Here is a 16,308-nt window from a genome sequence, read left to right on the forward strand (position 1 = left end):
CTGAAACAACATTTTTGTTGAGTGATTAGCGCTAGCAGACACTTTTGGTGTTGTTTATTTGTCTGCAGCACTGTGACATGTACACTCACCTGTGGAATGTGACCTGTGTTTTATTTCAATAGACCTGCAGATGCAGTAATCCATATTCTTTCCCATCCCTTCCACACTCTTCAGCTAGTGGTGCACAGAGAGATCTAGCTCGGTCGGTTTTCATCGTTGCCTTTTACTTTCAATAATAAAAAATATTAATCTCCTCACCCCAAACAAAGTGCATGTCATCTTGTAATTTTCCAAGAGAGTTATTTAAGATTGTGAAGTCTTAACAATAATTATTATTCTTGAAAATAATTTTAAGGCTTATCCTTATAGTCTTATTGACCTGTCAATTTGCTAACGACTTCAATTTTTGCTTCTTCTGATTTAAAAATATAAATATGTATATTAAACAGTATTCTTTAATTTTGTACACATTACTTTTTTAGCATCACACTCCTGTGAGTTTTCTGGTACTCCAATAATTTAAGTTGAATTATTCGTTTTCAAAACATGCTTTGAAAATATTCTCTAGCATTGCTCAAGTTGTGGCATTTTAATTACTGTCTGAAGATGTGGTACATCGAGTGATGTGGGGGAAGATTGCAGACTGGACAGGGGGATTGGGAAATAAAATTGAAGGTGACAAAGCACAGGAAATTTGCAACTTCACCAGCAACAAGAAACTATTTCACAAAAATAAATAGTGTTTTGTTTCTGGAATGGTAAGGGCAGGAGAAAAGATAAAATACTGTAGTGTGGGTCATTTGGTCGGTCATATATATTTCGCTTTGTCTATTGAAACTCTCAACAAAGAAGGACAAAAATGTGGACGCAAACTATCTGAACGGTTAGAAGCCTGTCAAGGAATATTAACCATTAAAGAGAAGAACATAATGATACTTGTCTACAAATACCTAATTTTCCTTCAAATGCCACAGCATAAAATTTCAAATTCCATTTTCTGTGAATCTTCCATTACTTGTGGTACATGTGAACCTAGGAAGTTACCAGTACTAGCTTTAAAATAATAACTGGTTCCTGGAAAACCCAATTTACTACCGGTACTACAACTCACCAGTGGGAAGATTGTTTACATTACTTATTACCATGAAGAGAGATAGCTTTGGATTTTTCAACAATATATCCCTTTAATATAACCGAAAATCATTCAGATAGTGAAAACTTCATATTTATGACCCATTTCGTTCACTTTCATGCTTGTCAGCATTATGATTTGCTATACTTCAGGTTCACATGTTCACAAGTTTGTTTTTACGTCTCATAGATGTTCAGATGTTCAATTACAAACTCTGTTTTGAATGATCACTCTACTTCATTGTATAAATAGTTCACCCTGAAGTCTAAATAGATACAATTCGTTTCTGAGTAAATGAAATGAAACAAAAAATGCAGTTTAAGGAATGGAGGCAAATAAAACAAACCGTGCCATTGTCACTGCCTCCAAAACAGCAGATTAAAGGCCAATTTGATAAAACAGCAAAGATCCACCCCTAACCCTGGGCTCATTTGACAAGAACTGCTAAAGATGATGAGATGCTTATGTTTAGGACTTGCACAAATTGTGCCCTTTTTTAAATAGGCTCAACAGATTTCATGAGCAGCATTCCAAGACATCACATTGTCTTCACTGGTAGGACAAGACATGGAAAAGATCTTTTCATAGCTTGAAAAGTGCAAGAAGCAGATTGCTAATCCTATGGAATAGCATGTTCAAAAATGTACATGTGCTTGATTACGTCAACTTTACCACAAAATATATTTACAAATTATAACAAGTTGTAAGAATCAGAATGTGGGCACTAAACATGCTGTGGTTCCCTGTTGGCAATCAGAAGACAATTAAAATACTGATTTTAGACTGACATGACAATACTTGCAGTCAATCGATGAGATGAGAGATAAAACCATAATACAACAATCTAATGGTTTCAATGTGAAAATGAAGTACCACAGATATATATGTGGTATAATAATACTTCCTTTTAGGAAAATAGCTTTGGGTCAATGTATACTGGGGAAAGTCGTTGTCAGAAGGCTCATATACACAGATAAGAAATCAGATAATCATTCAAGTGTATGAAAAATTAATGATAATTAGGTTTAATTGATTGAAAATAAACATGCAATATAAACTATACATTACGGAAGCCAGCGAACACACCTCCGTGACTAAATAGCTAGAACCAGGGCTTTCATTAAACCTTAGCTCACTGGATTTTAAGGTAATCAAATGTCTGTGATGCTACGGGTGAAACTGTGTGCAATGGCTGTTTCCAAACTGTTTAAAAATCACAGCCTCGAGAAATAATAGCCGTCTATAAAATTGCATTGGTTTAAAATAACATGAAATGAAAAGAAAAGCAAGAGTTCTCTGTCATCTACCGCATTCTCGTTGCTCGTGCATTCATCCATCCGTATTTTTGGTTTCTTAAAGCAAAGTTTACAGCTTTGGGTTCCCCCTTCGTACTCCATTTTGTTTGTTGGCAGTTGTCGTACCCAGATTTCTCTCACCTTATTCTTTGCCGCCATTTTGAAAAAAATTGCATATTTGTCCATCCTTGATCACGTGATCTGCTGTGTGCCAGGGTCTTCTCAAGACCCGCCGCCATATTGAAAGCCGAGAAGACCCTGGGAACGAGGTTGGTGTTGTACATAACAGCACAGTTTGTAAAATAAAATTGGAAATAAAGCTCACTTTGTGATATCCTACGGAGAAAGATGCAATTGTTGTCGGAGACCATTACTCGTCGCTTTTACGATTCCAGGGGCCAGTTGCTCGAAGCCTGGTTAGCGCTAACCGTTGGTTAACAAGGATCAAAACTTATAGGTTTCCAAGGTATTTAACGCTGGTTAGCGCTAACCGTTTTTTGAGCAACCCGGGCCAGAAATTTTGTTTTTCCCCGCCTGTCTTCTTTATCCAATTCAAGATCCATAAGGGTATATTTTCCTCAAAGATCCACTAAAACGACATTCTAGTTACAATGACTTTCGACGCCAATGCAGGTTAATTATATATTCTAATGTGTCCACCAGATACATACATACATACATACATACATACATACATACATACATACATACATACATACATACATACATACATACATACATACATACATACATACATACATACATACATACATACGTTTTATTGCAACTCCCTAAAAGGGCTTTTCAGTACAATACTACAAAAAGAACAATAATTCAGAACAAATATATGAACATACTAACTTTGATATTCTCTAAGAGTATAAATAAGATAAATATAGTAATTAAGAACAAGTATATTAACATAATTTATTTAAATATTGTCTAACTAAATTCCTTTTGAATGCATTTAAACAAGTTAAGTTCCTCAAGTCGTTACTTAATCCATTCCAGATTTTTACACCTCTATATGAAAAGCGACGCTGTCCGGTTGCTAGGCGACAACGAGGAATAATTAGGTTGTTTGCAGATCGCGTTACCCTGGTACAAACAGAGGATCTCATTTGTAGTTGGTCACATAAATATTTGGGCGCGAGATTGTTTAGGCATTTAAATACCATCACTGCATCATTGATATCTAGTCTATCTTTTACCTTGAGAATTCCTAGCGACTTAAGACCTTCGCTAATATGATCGAATAATTCTCGAAGCAAAGTTTTGGACCAGTTGGAGTTTATGTATATTAGCCTTAGAAGTGTTTCCCCATACCGACGAGCAATAAAAGAGCTTAGTGAACACAAAACTTTTAATGAGTAATAAAAGTGTTGGTCTGTCCAAAACATGCTTAATTCTGTTTATATGTACTAATAGCTGATTAAATCAACTAGAAACTGTTTTAGTAATTTGAGTATCGTATGAAAGACGCTGATCTAAATATACTCCAAGGTCCCTAGCAAAGGGAACTGGTGATATAGTTTTATCGAAAATAGAAACATATATTGGTGGTAACTGCTTAGTAAGTTGCGGTAGGCCAACAACCATTAATTTGGTTTTGTCCGGATTTAAAAGCAATGAATTTCTCGCGCACCATTTGCAAATTTCCTGTAGGTCAGCATTTACTGTAGCTATAGCATTGTGTACATTCGAAACTTGAAATTTTAAAAACAACTGGCTATCGTCTACATAACACGAGACTTGACTGTGAGTAACTAAGTTAATCAACCCATCAATATAGGTAGTGAAAAGTACAGGGCCTAGAATAAAACCCTGAGGAACGCCATGTGTTAAAGTCAACATTTGAGAAACGGCGTCTCCATATCGCACCCTTTGAGTCCTATCAGAAAGATAAGTAGAAAACCATGAGAGACTGTGTGAGGCAAGGCCTAATCTACGTAACTTACTTAGGAGAATATTATGATTTAAACTATCGAACGCTTTAGACATGTCTAAAAGTACCAGTATAGAAATTAATTTCTCGTCCATAGCTTTTAAAAGTTCATCAGTAACGTAGATAAGGGCAGTCTCTGTGGAATGTAGTTTCCTATTGCCATTTTGGTGAGTGGAGAGTTTATTGTTTACGGAGAGAAAGTCAACAAACTGTTTATGAGCAGGTCTCTCACACACCTTGGATAAGGTAGGAAGCAAAGAAATTGGTCGATTGCAAGAAGGCTCGTCCGAATTGCTGTCTTTGGGAATCGGGATAACTTCTGCAGTTTTCCATGCTTTTGGGGAGACACTCAGCTCAAATGAACTGTTAATCAATCTGGTAATTATGGTGGAAGTGGCTGGTAGGCTGTCCCTTAAGATTCTTGCAGGTATCTTATCTTATCTTATCAGTTGCTGCAAATAAAATAAAGTTGTCGCAAGCAAATTCACAATAGTTTCTGCAAATTTACAAAACGAGTTGCTGCAATTAAAAGAATGTTGCTGCAAATTAAAACATCAAAAGTATGCGCGCGCACTGAAGGAAAAGCAGGTACAAAATACGGGTCACAGGTCATTGTTTTAACAATACAGAAAGTACTTAAACATCTATTAAAGCTAACCTAAGGCGTAATTAGGCCTAATGTTAGCACTTGTAAACAGTTAGGGTTGTTTTTGTATTGATAAAACAATGACCTGTGACTTGGGACCTGTGACCTGTGTTTTGTACCTGTCCTTCGTTCAGTGCGCGCGCATACAATTGATGTTTTAATTTGCAACAACTCTTTTAAATTTGCAGAAAGTTTAATTTGCAGCAACTTTATTATATTTGCAGCACCTTTTTAATATGCAGCAACTTTACTTTATTAGCGGCAACTCTTTAATTTGCAGCATGTCCCTTGTGGGCCACCGTACATTCCAGCTCAGTGTCTCTCGATTTTGACAAAAGTGATATTTCTTGTTTACAAACATTGACGTCACATTTCTTTTGATATTCAAATTTGCCAACCAGGAAACAAAAGAAGTCATTGTTTCAACAGCCAATTATGTTCTGGTTGGCATATTAATAACAATAGATGACGTCACGAGAAATATCGCTATTTGCTAGATAGATACCTGTAGAAAACACGCAAGAAATTAACTAAAATAAAAGAAGTTTCCTGGATTTGTAGAAAAACGCAAATTTCCACCTGCCACGTCAACGGCAACGCCACAAAAAAAATTCGTGCTGCACTTGCAGCACGCATTTTAGCACATATTTTTGGGGTACACTGCGTAACAACAAGAAATCACCAATTTCTAGGTTTTGATGACAACGTGAGCGTAAAACTGTCAACCCTATAGTCTCTGTTTTTACTCACCAATTTATTTTAATTTCATCCACATTGTACGACGTAAACGGGATGGAACGTTGCCGTCGCAGTAACTGTTCTTAAAAGACCCCAGTCACTCTTACCGATAAAACCAATTGGAATTTTCGGCCCCGCTAAAAAAGGGAGACTCGGAGATTTCTTTTTCAGCAAATTTAATCTTTTGATTTGTCAACTTATTAGAACAGGCAAGAGACAACGCCAGACAATTTGAATCTGCCTTAGCTTGAGAATGCCGAATGAAACAGGAACATATGATCGTTCGACAAGGTTGAATACCATGTGGCTTGCAGTTTACATCCCTGAATGTGTCATCATATTTCTAATAAACAGCTTCACTATCATCACCTTTGCAAGAAATCACCATCTACGCAAGTGCACTACGTACCTGATCATAAACCTGTCTGTGGCTGATTTGCTGGTGGGAGCTGTGTCAGGGCCCATGCATATTTACCATACGCTAACCTTTGAGAGTGAAAGTGGATTCGGTTGGAAAAAGTTCACAGTCATGTACCTTGACAACATTTTTACAAATTGCTCTCTGCTTAATCTTGCCTTGGTGTCGTTGGAACGTCTTCATGCAACTTTATTTCCTTTCAGACACTCTCGAATAATGAACTTGATTTATTTAAAGACCGTTGTTTGCCTTTGGCTATTAGCTCTTATCCTGGCGTCTGCAGTGAGTGCTCTATTCCTTACTGACGCAGAAGCATACAGCATCGTTTTGGCTTCACTCGGTATAATTGTCCTTTCGACCGTCATAGTATCCTATATAATTATTATCTTTAATGTGAAAAGAAATGCCCCTCCACAGCTATCTGGGGCAGGGGCCGCCGACAGAAAACTGACAGCCACGTTATTCGTTGTCACTGCTCTCAGCACACTCTCCATTCTTCCCTGGTTTTTCTACTGTATCCTCGGTGTAAGAGAATCCAACACACTATCCACAAAGGCCTTATTTAATATCTACCATTCCATTAGTGTCTTGTTCTACGCCAATTCCTTTGTAAATCCTATAATTTATACCTTACGAATGCGGGATTTTCGGAATGCCGCGCTAATCAGGTGTCATAACAGTACTGAACCACAACGCCAGTCTCTCCAGATGAATCGTGTAACACGCATGACAGCATCTCTGGATCCTCAAGCCCTGGGTAACAGTAGTACAAGCCACCACTTTAGAAATAGCAATAAGTAAAGTTAAGTAAAGCGACTATATTTAACGTCGATAACTCGTAACAGTAATTCAACTAACAAACCTGAGGCCGACGGTGCGCTCATTTTACTTCCCTCTCTCCATCAGTGCTCCATTTTACGAGTATTTAAAGCTACTTGAGCTACACTGAAAGGAAAGAAGTCGAAACAAGGATGTGAGATCCGGGAATCGAACTGAAGACCTCTTGCACCAAGGTAGTGCACTAACCGACTGTGCCCTCCTTGCTCCTTAAGTTCTCAACTGGGAATAATGAAAATCGAAACGCCAGCGCAATTTGACAATCACAGCCGACCTGAGCCGAGCTGCGGGAGCACGATTAATGCTCATATAAACATCAGGAGGAGTCCCTTTTAGTCAAAGAGCGAACCAACTGTTTACAGCAATAATAAAGAGATGTACCTTTTCGATGTTGACTCGAGGGAATCGGAAAGAACTTGAGTACCCCTTTGCAGGAGTCGAGCCTTCGTGACGACCCCCGTAGGCGTAAACTGGGTTGCCTGTAGTGCATGTTACACAAAAACAGTTGGCACTGAGTTGGGCGGTATTGAAGGCGCGGAAACTTGATTCTCCCAGGAGTAATGCTGGCTGGGCCAATCGGAAAATAACAAAGAAAAAGGCCTAGGAACCCAACAGGTACTTCTGGAAACTCGTACAATGGAAGAAGCAGGCCAGGGAATCGAGCTCGAATGCGGCATATTTCTCATCATACTCAGAGCTGCTCAGTCCGGAAACGAAACACTACTTAGTTTTGTTTCGTTTCCTCAGAAACGAAACATATCTATTTTGACTTCAGGATAAACTATTTACACAGTGAGCTGTAGTGGCCAAATTTAAACTAGAGTTTGCGTCTTAGCGGTGTTAGTTTCAGAAGGTGCGAAAACGAGGCTTTCGGGTCAAAACAAGAATTTAGCATTTCTTATCGAAGGACTGTGTGATTTCTTGATCCTCGACTGTTTTCTTTGCTTTTTTTTTCGAGTAGCTTGAGATTTGTCTGGACTATTTTTATAGTGAATACTATGGAAAGGCACAATATAGCATATGGATGTGTTTGTAGGGGACGAGGTAGTGTTATATTCGTGAGCCAAATCAACTCACAGTGTAATCGAACAGAGACTAAATAAATATTTCAATACGCACAGTTTATTTCGGAATTTCCTGTAACTTGTTGTAGAAATAAAAAACTTGATCTCTTCGACTCAAAACAGGAAATAGAAGTTTATGAACGTGAATTCCTTAATTAAGCCGTGTGGCTGAGTGTTCTTGTGTATTCTTCCGTCTTCGTATGTGGTTCAAACCACAACCTTGGACAAAAGTAGTTGAGACATACCTCAAGTTTAGACCATTAGACAATAACTACAATAAAAGGCTTAAAATACCCCTTCCCCCTTCCAGACCCAAAGCAAAGTTGTTTACAAGAAGCGCAAACAGCCTTGGTATCAAAACACATTGCTTTGGGGGGGGGGGGGGGGGAGGGGGTTCGTAAATGGCAGATTTATGTCATTGAAAGAAATTTGTTTTCCTATGGAGAGACGAATAGAGAGATGGTCAACAATTTTGTCCAGGATTATAGCTTGAACATACAATAAACAGAAAACTACTAAACTCTGATCTAAGGCGAATCACGCGATAAACGAAAATCGAATGAAGAACAAATAAAAGGTACTTTAATCTCCCAGATGTCCAGTGATTCCTTAAATTTTTATTCGTGTGAGATGATCTCTTCCTTTCCAGATAATAAAGGGAGTGACTTGTGCTGTGAGGGCTAGATATAATTAAGTTACTCTTAAAGGGAAACAAATGATGATTTGAGTACATCACGCAAGAAACATGAGACCTAAGAAACTACAAAATTCGAAATTTATGTCGTAATGAAAGCGTGTGAAAAACTAACAGCAGTGTTAATCGAAGTAAAAACCCCAAATGTGGGAACTATCGAGGGCAGCATCCATTCAACAATTGTAGTTTCTCCTTCTGTGGATAGGAAATCATTATTGTTTTTGCATTTCACGCGCTAGTTTTCTTTATGCTCTTCTCTCAATCTAATCGGATGTGACCCGAAAGTCTCGCTTCAGCGCGCAAACGGACACCGCTGAAACTGTGAATACCCAAACATCTACACATCTATCAAATATATAGATTTAGCCAAGCCAAAAAGCGGAGCTCCCTTTTTCTTACTGACTGGGGGATTAGCGTTTCCGGCTGCTGCTTTAATAATTACATTATTTTATTTGCTTTCTTCTATAGAAAAGTTCATTGCCTAACTTGTGAATTCCACGGTAAATTTTACGCTAAAAACCCATATCGCATGAATCACGAAGCGATGAGTACGATATCGGTTTTTCGAGTGAAATTTACTTAAAGTTTGCAATTCACAGTTTGGCAATGAATTTTTCTTCAACCGCATGAGTTTTAAAGGAAAACAAGCACACCCTGAGCCACAACAACACTCAAACACTTAAATAACGTTTAGGTGCTTTAAACAAACCTCTGAAAACACAAGTTAGTGACATTTTCCCCTTATTTTACGAGAGCTCATTGCGATTACGTGTTTATAACATAAGGGTAAAGTTTTCTTGTCTCTGTCGAGGCACATAGAAAACCAAAAGGGGGAAACGGATTAAAAAGCATTCAAGTTGTTCGATCGCATTATAGAGCAAAACAAACAAACAAATCAACTTTTTCTTTGTGTCCAAAAGAGAACAGATGATTGTTTTTTTACTTCCAGTTGACAGTAAAAATTCGATTTTCATTCCTGAAGGAAAAACCGATTAAACCACTTTTTGAAACAACAAACGGTTTAGTGCCCAAGGAAAGAATTTGTGGAGTAACTTCTTCCAACAAGTATGAGCTATGACCGGTATTTTGTTTTGTCGTTGTCGTTCTCTTTCGCTCCCCTTTCGTTTGTGTTCTAGTTATAGGTCCTCCAGGCACATGTAACCTTGTCAGAGCTTCTAAAGATAAGTCTTATACCAAAAATTGCAATGCAGAAAAAAAAGCAGCTCTAAGCAAATTAAAAATAAGCACTCAGCTTTAAGTTTATATCACTCCGATGCTTGACTTGAATATCTGCGTAGCCGCCTGTGTGGACCACAGCTATCATGATATACGTCAAACTAGATTGAAACCATCGAAAAATGCAGAAAGAAAACAGTTTCCAAACCGTTTTCCACCTGAACACGATAAGTGTTGACTGTGTAAGAGCCATAGTTGATGTAGTATGACCGTGTAGCCGGGTCGAGTCACAGAAAGCGCGCGAAAAATGAAGCCTCATTTATGTGAGTTAACCTGAGTAGAGCCTGCAATCCAATCGAAAACCAGCACTTGGTCAGCGGTCAACTTGGAACAAAAATTCATCTTCCAAATCGGCACCCTTAATCCTCACGGTATTAACGAACGCTTTTCATTTAACTAATATATTCCTATTTTTCACGTTGCCATGTTACCACCAATAGCGTAGCTCCTACTCTACTATAAAAACTACACGTAACCCATAATCCCTCGATTCGCTCTGACGAAGGGCTAACGCTCGAAACGTCAGCTTTTAGAATCTCTGTACGGTGGCCAATTTACATTATCAACTCCGTTGATAAAACCAAATTTTTTGTATACTACTTCCCCACCGACGCAGCACCACAGTTTCTTCAATAAAGCTGACCTTCGTGAGCTCTGAGCTTGAGCCCGCGGTATGGTCACGTGATACTGGTCAGCGGATACCTTGTTTTGACGGGTGTCAATTGATCAAAACATGGATGTCCAATATCAAAGATGTATGCTGTAAACTAGTATGATACTGGTCACATTGGCATGCATGGAAGGGTGGACGTACGTACATACAGACGATCGATGACGTCATGGCTATAAAACAAAATTTAGACTCCACTACACAACATCAACAGACAAAATGTAAAGGCAAATAAGTTTATTTTGGGACGGCTTGGCGAGAACCAACCTTAAAAGTAATTATAAAATACAGCAGTAGGTAAATAACTAGTGTACAACACTCGTAAATAAACTAGCTTTCACCAAAAGAACTTGAAAGAACTGCTACATCAGGTCGATATCGACCTGAATCCCCCACTTAAGCACGCAGGCTTAGTGTCAGTTAGACTGCCAGTAAAGCTGCCAGTTAGGATGCCAGTTAAGCTGGGGAAACTAAATAAAACTCTGATTGACGAATAACTGGGACAGGGAACACTGAAGGACCGCAGAGGCTGAGCAACGGGAAAAAACTGAAAATCGTTCACTAACGTACCCAACAAGGCATGTAGGCCAATTGCCAGTTAGGCTACCAGAAAAGGCTAGGGTACGAAAACAAGGGTAAACAAATGCCTAACACCCCTTACAAGAAGTCTGTCACATTGTAAGCAATCAAACTACGTAAAGCTAGACATATCTCGCCACTTAAAGAGCGGTCACAGGACAGCTGAACTAATCATACATAGAAAACAAGCATATAAAACATCAAGTGATTAATTTCATATACATATAACGTAAATATATTAAGTAAAGGAACATCTAGACAACTGTAAAAAACCAAACAAGTACATAAGATAAGAAAACTAGCAGAGCTGAGCTACCGCTTACAACTAAAACAAATGCGGTAAGACGGAGGCCAGAAAAAACCTGCCCAAAAAAGCCCCGAAGGGAAAAACTGCGAGCAGGAAATCTGGGTAGGAACCAAGGCTCAAGCTCCTAAGGAGGACATAAAACAAAAGCAAAAAACAAAAATTAAAGAAAAAACCAAGGAGAGGTTGGTTCAGAAGCCTAGATGACGTACACGTGTTATACGCAGCTTTATATAACCCCGATATGGCTACCCATGGTGCACCCGGCCTAGAACCCAGGCCCTGTTGAATCTCGTGCCGTCGAAATATTTATTTCTGCCTTCTTCGCAGGCTCATACGCCAGAAATAACATATTTCTCGCATCGACGGGTTGCCATGTTTTCTGAACAATGGTGCTCCTCGCGCGCGCCGCTATAAACGTGACGAACACAAAAGCAATGGAAAAGGATCACAAATAAAAAGCCTTAGCTGCCTGAATGATTTTGGGTTAGACTGAAGCGATAGACTAATGAAAAATCCAAAGTTATCGCTTTCCATGATAATTGGTAATGTGGACATACTGAGTAGTAATTCGAATGAGCCGAATCAACATATTTTATCTTTTCTCCCGCTCTTACCATTCCGGAAACGAAACGCTAAATATATTTTTTTAAAGGGAACCTCCACTAAAACAACAAAATAACTTTTAACCACAGAACATAATGTTTACAATTAAAATTGTTCAAACAAAAACGCTCGTATCGTGGTTACCCTATTGTTCTGACACAAAGAACGTTTGTTCTGGAACAATAGGGCATAGTAACCCCGTTACATCACAATCATTTAAGATGGCGGCGCCCGGGAAATTTGAAAGCCAAAATTATAACCAGCGTTTTTGTTTGCAGAATTGTAATTGTAAACATTATGTTCTGTGGTTTAGAGTTATAATTTTGTTGTTGTAGGGGACGTTCCCTTTAAGTCGCTCCTTGCTGAAATAGCTTCTTGTTTGTAAATAATTGTTGCATAAATTAAATTTGCTCAAAAACGCAAAATTGTCCTAAACGCACAGTAGCTAAGCTTGAAGAAATATTGTTGGCTTCCCAAATAAACAACCGTTGGACACAATGAAATGATACATATGAAATGGATCATATATGAACTGCGGATATGAAATCAAAGTGAAGCTATGATATTCGCAGTTATATGAATGCAATTTTTGCACTTGCGTGAAAAAGCCTGAATGGGAACATTAGAACCCACAAATGACCAGCTCCCAACGTCAGTGGCTTCATAGCTCAGTTGGTTAGAGCGTCCGGCACCGGTAGCGCGAGGTCACGGGTTCAAACCCCTTTGAAGTCCAGAATTTTTCAGGCTTCTTTAGGCAAGTGCAAAAATTGCGTTCATAACTGCGAAAAACATAGCTTCATTTGATCGTTGGACACAGATTGGCTTCTTGTATATCTTCTCCGCCACTAGGCCATGACTTAAGAACTTTTTTAGATCCGTCAATGGTAAGTTCTTTTTATTTTGACCCTTTCGTCCCTGCAGAAGTTGAAGCCGAAATCAACCATAGAGTCAAATAGCGACTGACAGCATAGCTCATAACTGCATCGCGCAGTAACATTGAGAGCATCATTGAAATACAGTTGCCTATATTTCTGTGAACGATGCGGCCAAACAACCACCACCTGTCAGTCGCTATTTGATTCTGTGGCTGCGTGATGCAGCTCGAGTCAAATACCCACATCTCGCCCTTGCTCACAATAGGGTCTCCAGTAGGTCAGAGGTTAGAGCATCCGTACTAGATCACGGAGGGTCGTGGGTTCGAATCCCATCTGGGGCTCGGATTTTTCCGAGTTCCTAGTGGGTTCATTTGTAACACCTTGTATTTAATATATGTTAATCAGACTCGTTAATCATTGACTCACATTAAGTTTGTTGACAAACATAATATATTATATTCATCTCAACATGGATTCCGTGGTAGGCTTTGTGGAGGGAGGGCATAGTACACAATATGCGACTCATCTTGAAATCCTAAATGACATTCTTACTAATTTTGATAAAGGCCAATTCACTTGTTGTTTATTCATTGATTTAAAAAAGGCTTTATGATATTCTTCTCTCTAAACTTGAAAGCTAGGGCTTCAAAGGAGTAGTAAATGATTGGTTTAGGTCATATCTAATTAGTCGCACACAATATACGACTGTTAATGGTTATATATCGGACGCCAGTCAAACCCTATGCAGAGTTCCTCAAGGTTCCGTGCTGGGACCCTTGCATTTTCTCTTGAATGTCAATGATTTATATAAATCTTCCAATAAGTTTCATTTTTACTTGTTTGCCGATGATACTAGTGTAACTTATGCAAACAGAGATCTTAAAACTTAACGAAGAGCTTTCCAAAGTGTGTATGTGGTTAACTGTCAATAAACTAACCTTGAATGCCAAAAAATCTAATTATATCATCTTTCATCCACGCCAAAAGACTCTTTCCTTTCATCCCAATATTAGAATAATAGACAGCAACTCCAATACTAGCCAACCGTTAGAAATGAAAATTATATTAAATATCTTGGTATACTCATTGACTCGAACCTCTCATGGAAATGTCATATTGATTACATTTCAGGGGATTGTACAATATTAGGCAAGTTAGGAAATATCTGTCTGAGGACTCCTCAAAGACTTTGATTCATGCTTTTGTAACATCACGTTTAGATTACTGTAATTCCTTCTTGTATGGTCTTCCTCAATATCAGTATGATCGTTTACAGAAAGTACGTAATGCTGCTGCTCGGGTAACTTGTCTTATTCCTAAGTTTGAACATATTTCTCCACTTCTTAAGCGGCTTCATTGGTTGCCAATTAAGTATAGAGTAGAATGTAAGATTGCGCTATTAGTTTTTAAGGAGTTCCCGGCATGGATTTGGTCCAACGTATATTAAGAAGCTAATTAATGCTAAACTTGTTACTAGGTATAGTTTGAGATCTGATTCTGGAAATTTTATGCACGTTCCACGTGTAAGACCTTAGGTGAATGCGCATTTGCGCACGCAGGTCCTACTGTTTGGAATGCTCTGCCATTGTCACTTAGAACACGTGATAGTATGAACTTTTTTAAAGACCCACCTTTTTAGGAAAGCGTTTCATTAGGATATTTGTATTATACTGGTATTATATTTTATTATATTTTAGATTTGTTTGTATTTAATTATAGATAGTTACATACATATATGTTATTCACCGGCTGGGAGGTCCGTATAGGAAAAAACTGTGCCCGAGGTCTTGAGTACGGCCCGAGGCTGCAGGCCGAGTGACGTACTCAAGGCTGAGGGCACAGCTTTTTCTCTATACGGACCGACCTAGGCCGGTGAATAACGTATTTATTTTTTCTGCTATTGGTTTTCTGAAAATGAACCCAGGCAATTAAACTGGTTTGCAAGAAGTCTTTCTACGCGTTCTACGTCGCACTGTCACAGTTGAAATTAACTTATAACTGAAAAAAGCGCTCCGTTCGCATAGCTCAGAGAAAAATGATAGATTAACGATAAAACAGAATTTCAAATATCTCTTGGTGCAATAAATATTAAAAAAACTGTTATATTTCATAGCAAGCACAGAGAAACGAGCTAAACAAACTAAACAATGATGTTTGAAAAATTCGTACAAACAGGATAATAATGTTCTACGTATTAAAATTCTTTGTCTTGTTGAAAATGAAACAAAAGTTCTTAAAACAGCAGGAAACATTTTAGTGAATATACTCAAACATCTGTCTCTGCCCTCATATCTTATTATTTAAGCTCTCTGCAGTTAGTCGCTTTAGTTCAACAGCATGTCAACAGTTCACGAAAAACAACAACGCGAAAAACCACAGCGTCGCGACGTGTTTGTTGCCTATTTTAGCTAGGAATACATATATTCTTAAATGAAGCAATATAAAACGAGATTAGAAAATGGAACTCCAAAGAAAATTACGGATGTCAACCGAAAAAACAAGTTTAAAAAACTGCTCTGCAGTGTAAGTTGTTTTAGGTTCAACTGTCAACAGTTCAAGAAAACCAACAACTCGAAAACAGCAAACCAGCAAAGTGTTGTAAGCAAAATCATGTGAATACTCGCCTTTTTGAAGAATAACCAGGCCTTTTCTTTGCCTTCTCTTTGCAACGGTTAGTAAGCGCCGGAAAATTTGCATTTTAAGAGGTGTCGCGCCGTGGTGAAAAAATTTTCAATTAGCCGCGACAGTTTCAGTACGGAATAGATTTCGGACCGTGGTCCGTATCGTAAAAGAGCGCGATTAGCCAATAAGATTCAATGATTTAGGATTCCGGCCCGCAAACATGCTTTAGAAAAAAATAATATTGTATTATTATTTTTAGATTGTAAAGCGCTTTAGAATATTTTAATAATTAAGGCGCTATAGAAGTTTAATATATTATTATTATTATTATTATTATTATTATTATTATTATTATTATTATCATTATTATTATTTACATATATCTGCGATTACATAGTCCAGATCAGGGACATCTAAATAAAGCACTACCATCAAACCATGCAACATCACTGGTTATTCATTACTTTATTCAAGATTAACAAACCTCATCCCTTGCAGTATGTCACATTTCGGTGGCCACATTGCTGTACAAATTAACTTGAGTTTCCTTTAGTTTCTGTTTTGACTGGTACACCACCGTGGCCGCCATAATCAAACCTCCACTCCCTACATTCTATAACGACACCAAACTATGCAACGCCCTTTTC

General features: G+C 38.2%; 1 protein-coding gene and 1 long non-coding RNA gene across 3 annotated transcripts in view; both read left to right on the forward strand.

Moving 5' to 3' along the window:
- LOC138008433 (uncharacterized) overlaps nt 1-16,308 on the forward strand; it is a 586,097-nt gene that overhangs the window by 223,725 nt on the left and 346,064 nt on the right. The window lies entirely within an intron of this gene.
- LOC138008738 (melanocortin receptor 4-like) lies at nt 6,010-6,975 on the forward strand. The gene has a single exon (XM_068856042.1). The coding sequence runs from the start codon at nt 6,010-6,012 to the stop codon at nt 6,973-6,975; it is 966 nt and encodes a 321-aa protein (XP_068712143.1).

Source organism: Montipora foliosa, chromosome 6, assembly GCF_036669935.1.
Source record: "Montipora foliosa isolate CH-2021 chromosome 6, ASM3666993v2, whole genome shotgun sequence".
NCBI classification, from domain to species: domain Eukaryota; kingdom Metazoa; phylum Cnidaria; class Anthozoa; order Scleractinia; family Acroporidae; genus Montipora; species Montipora foliosa.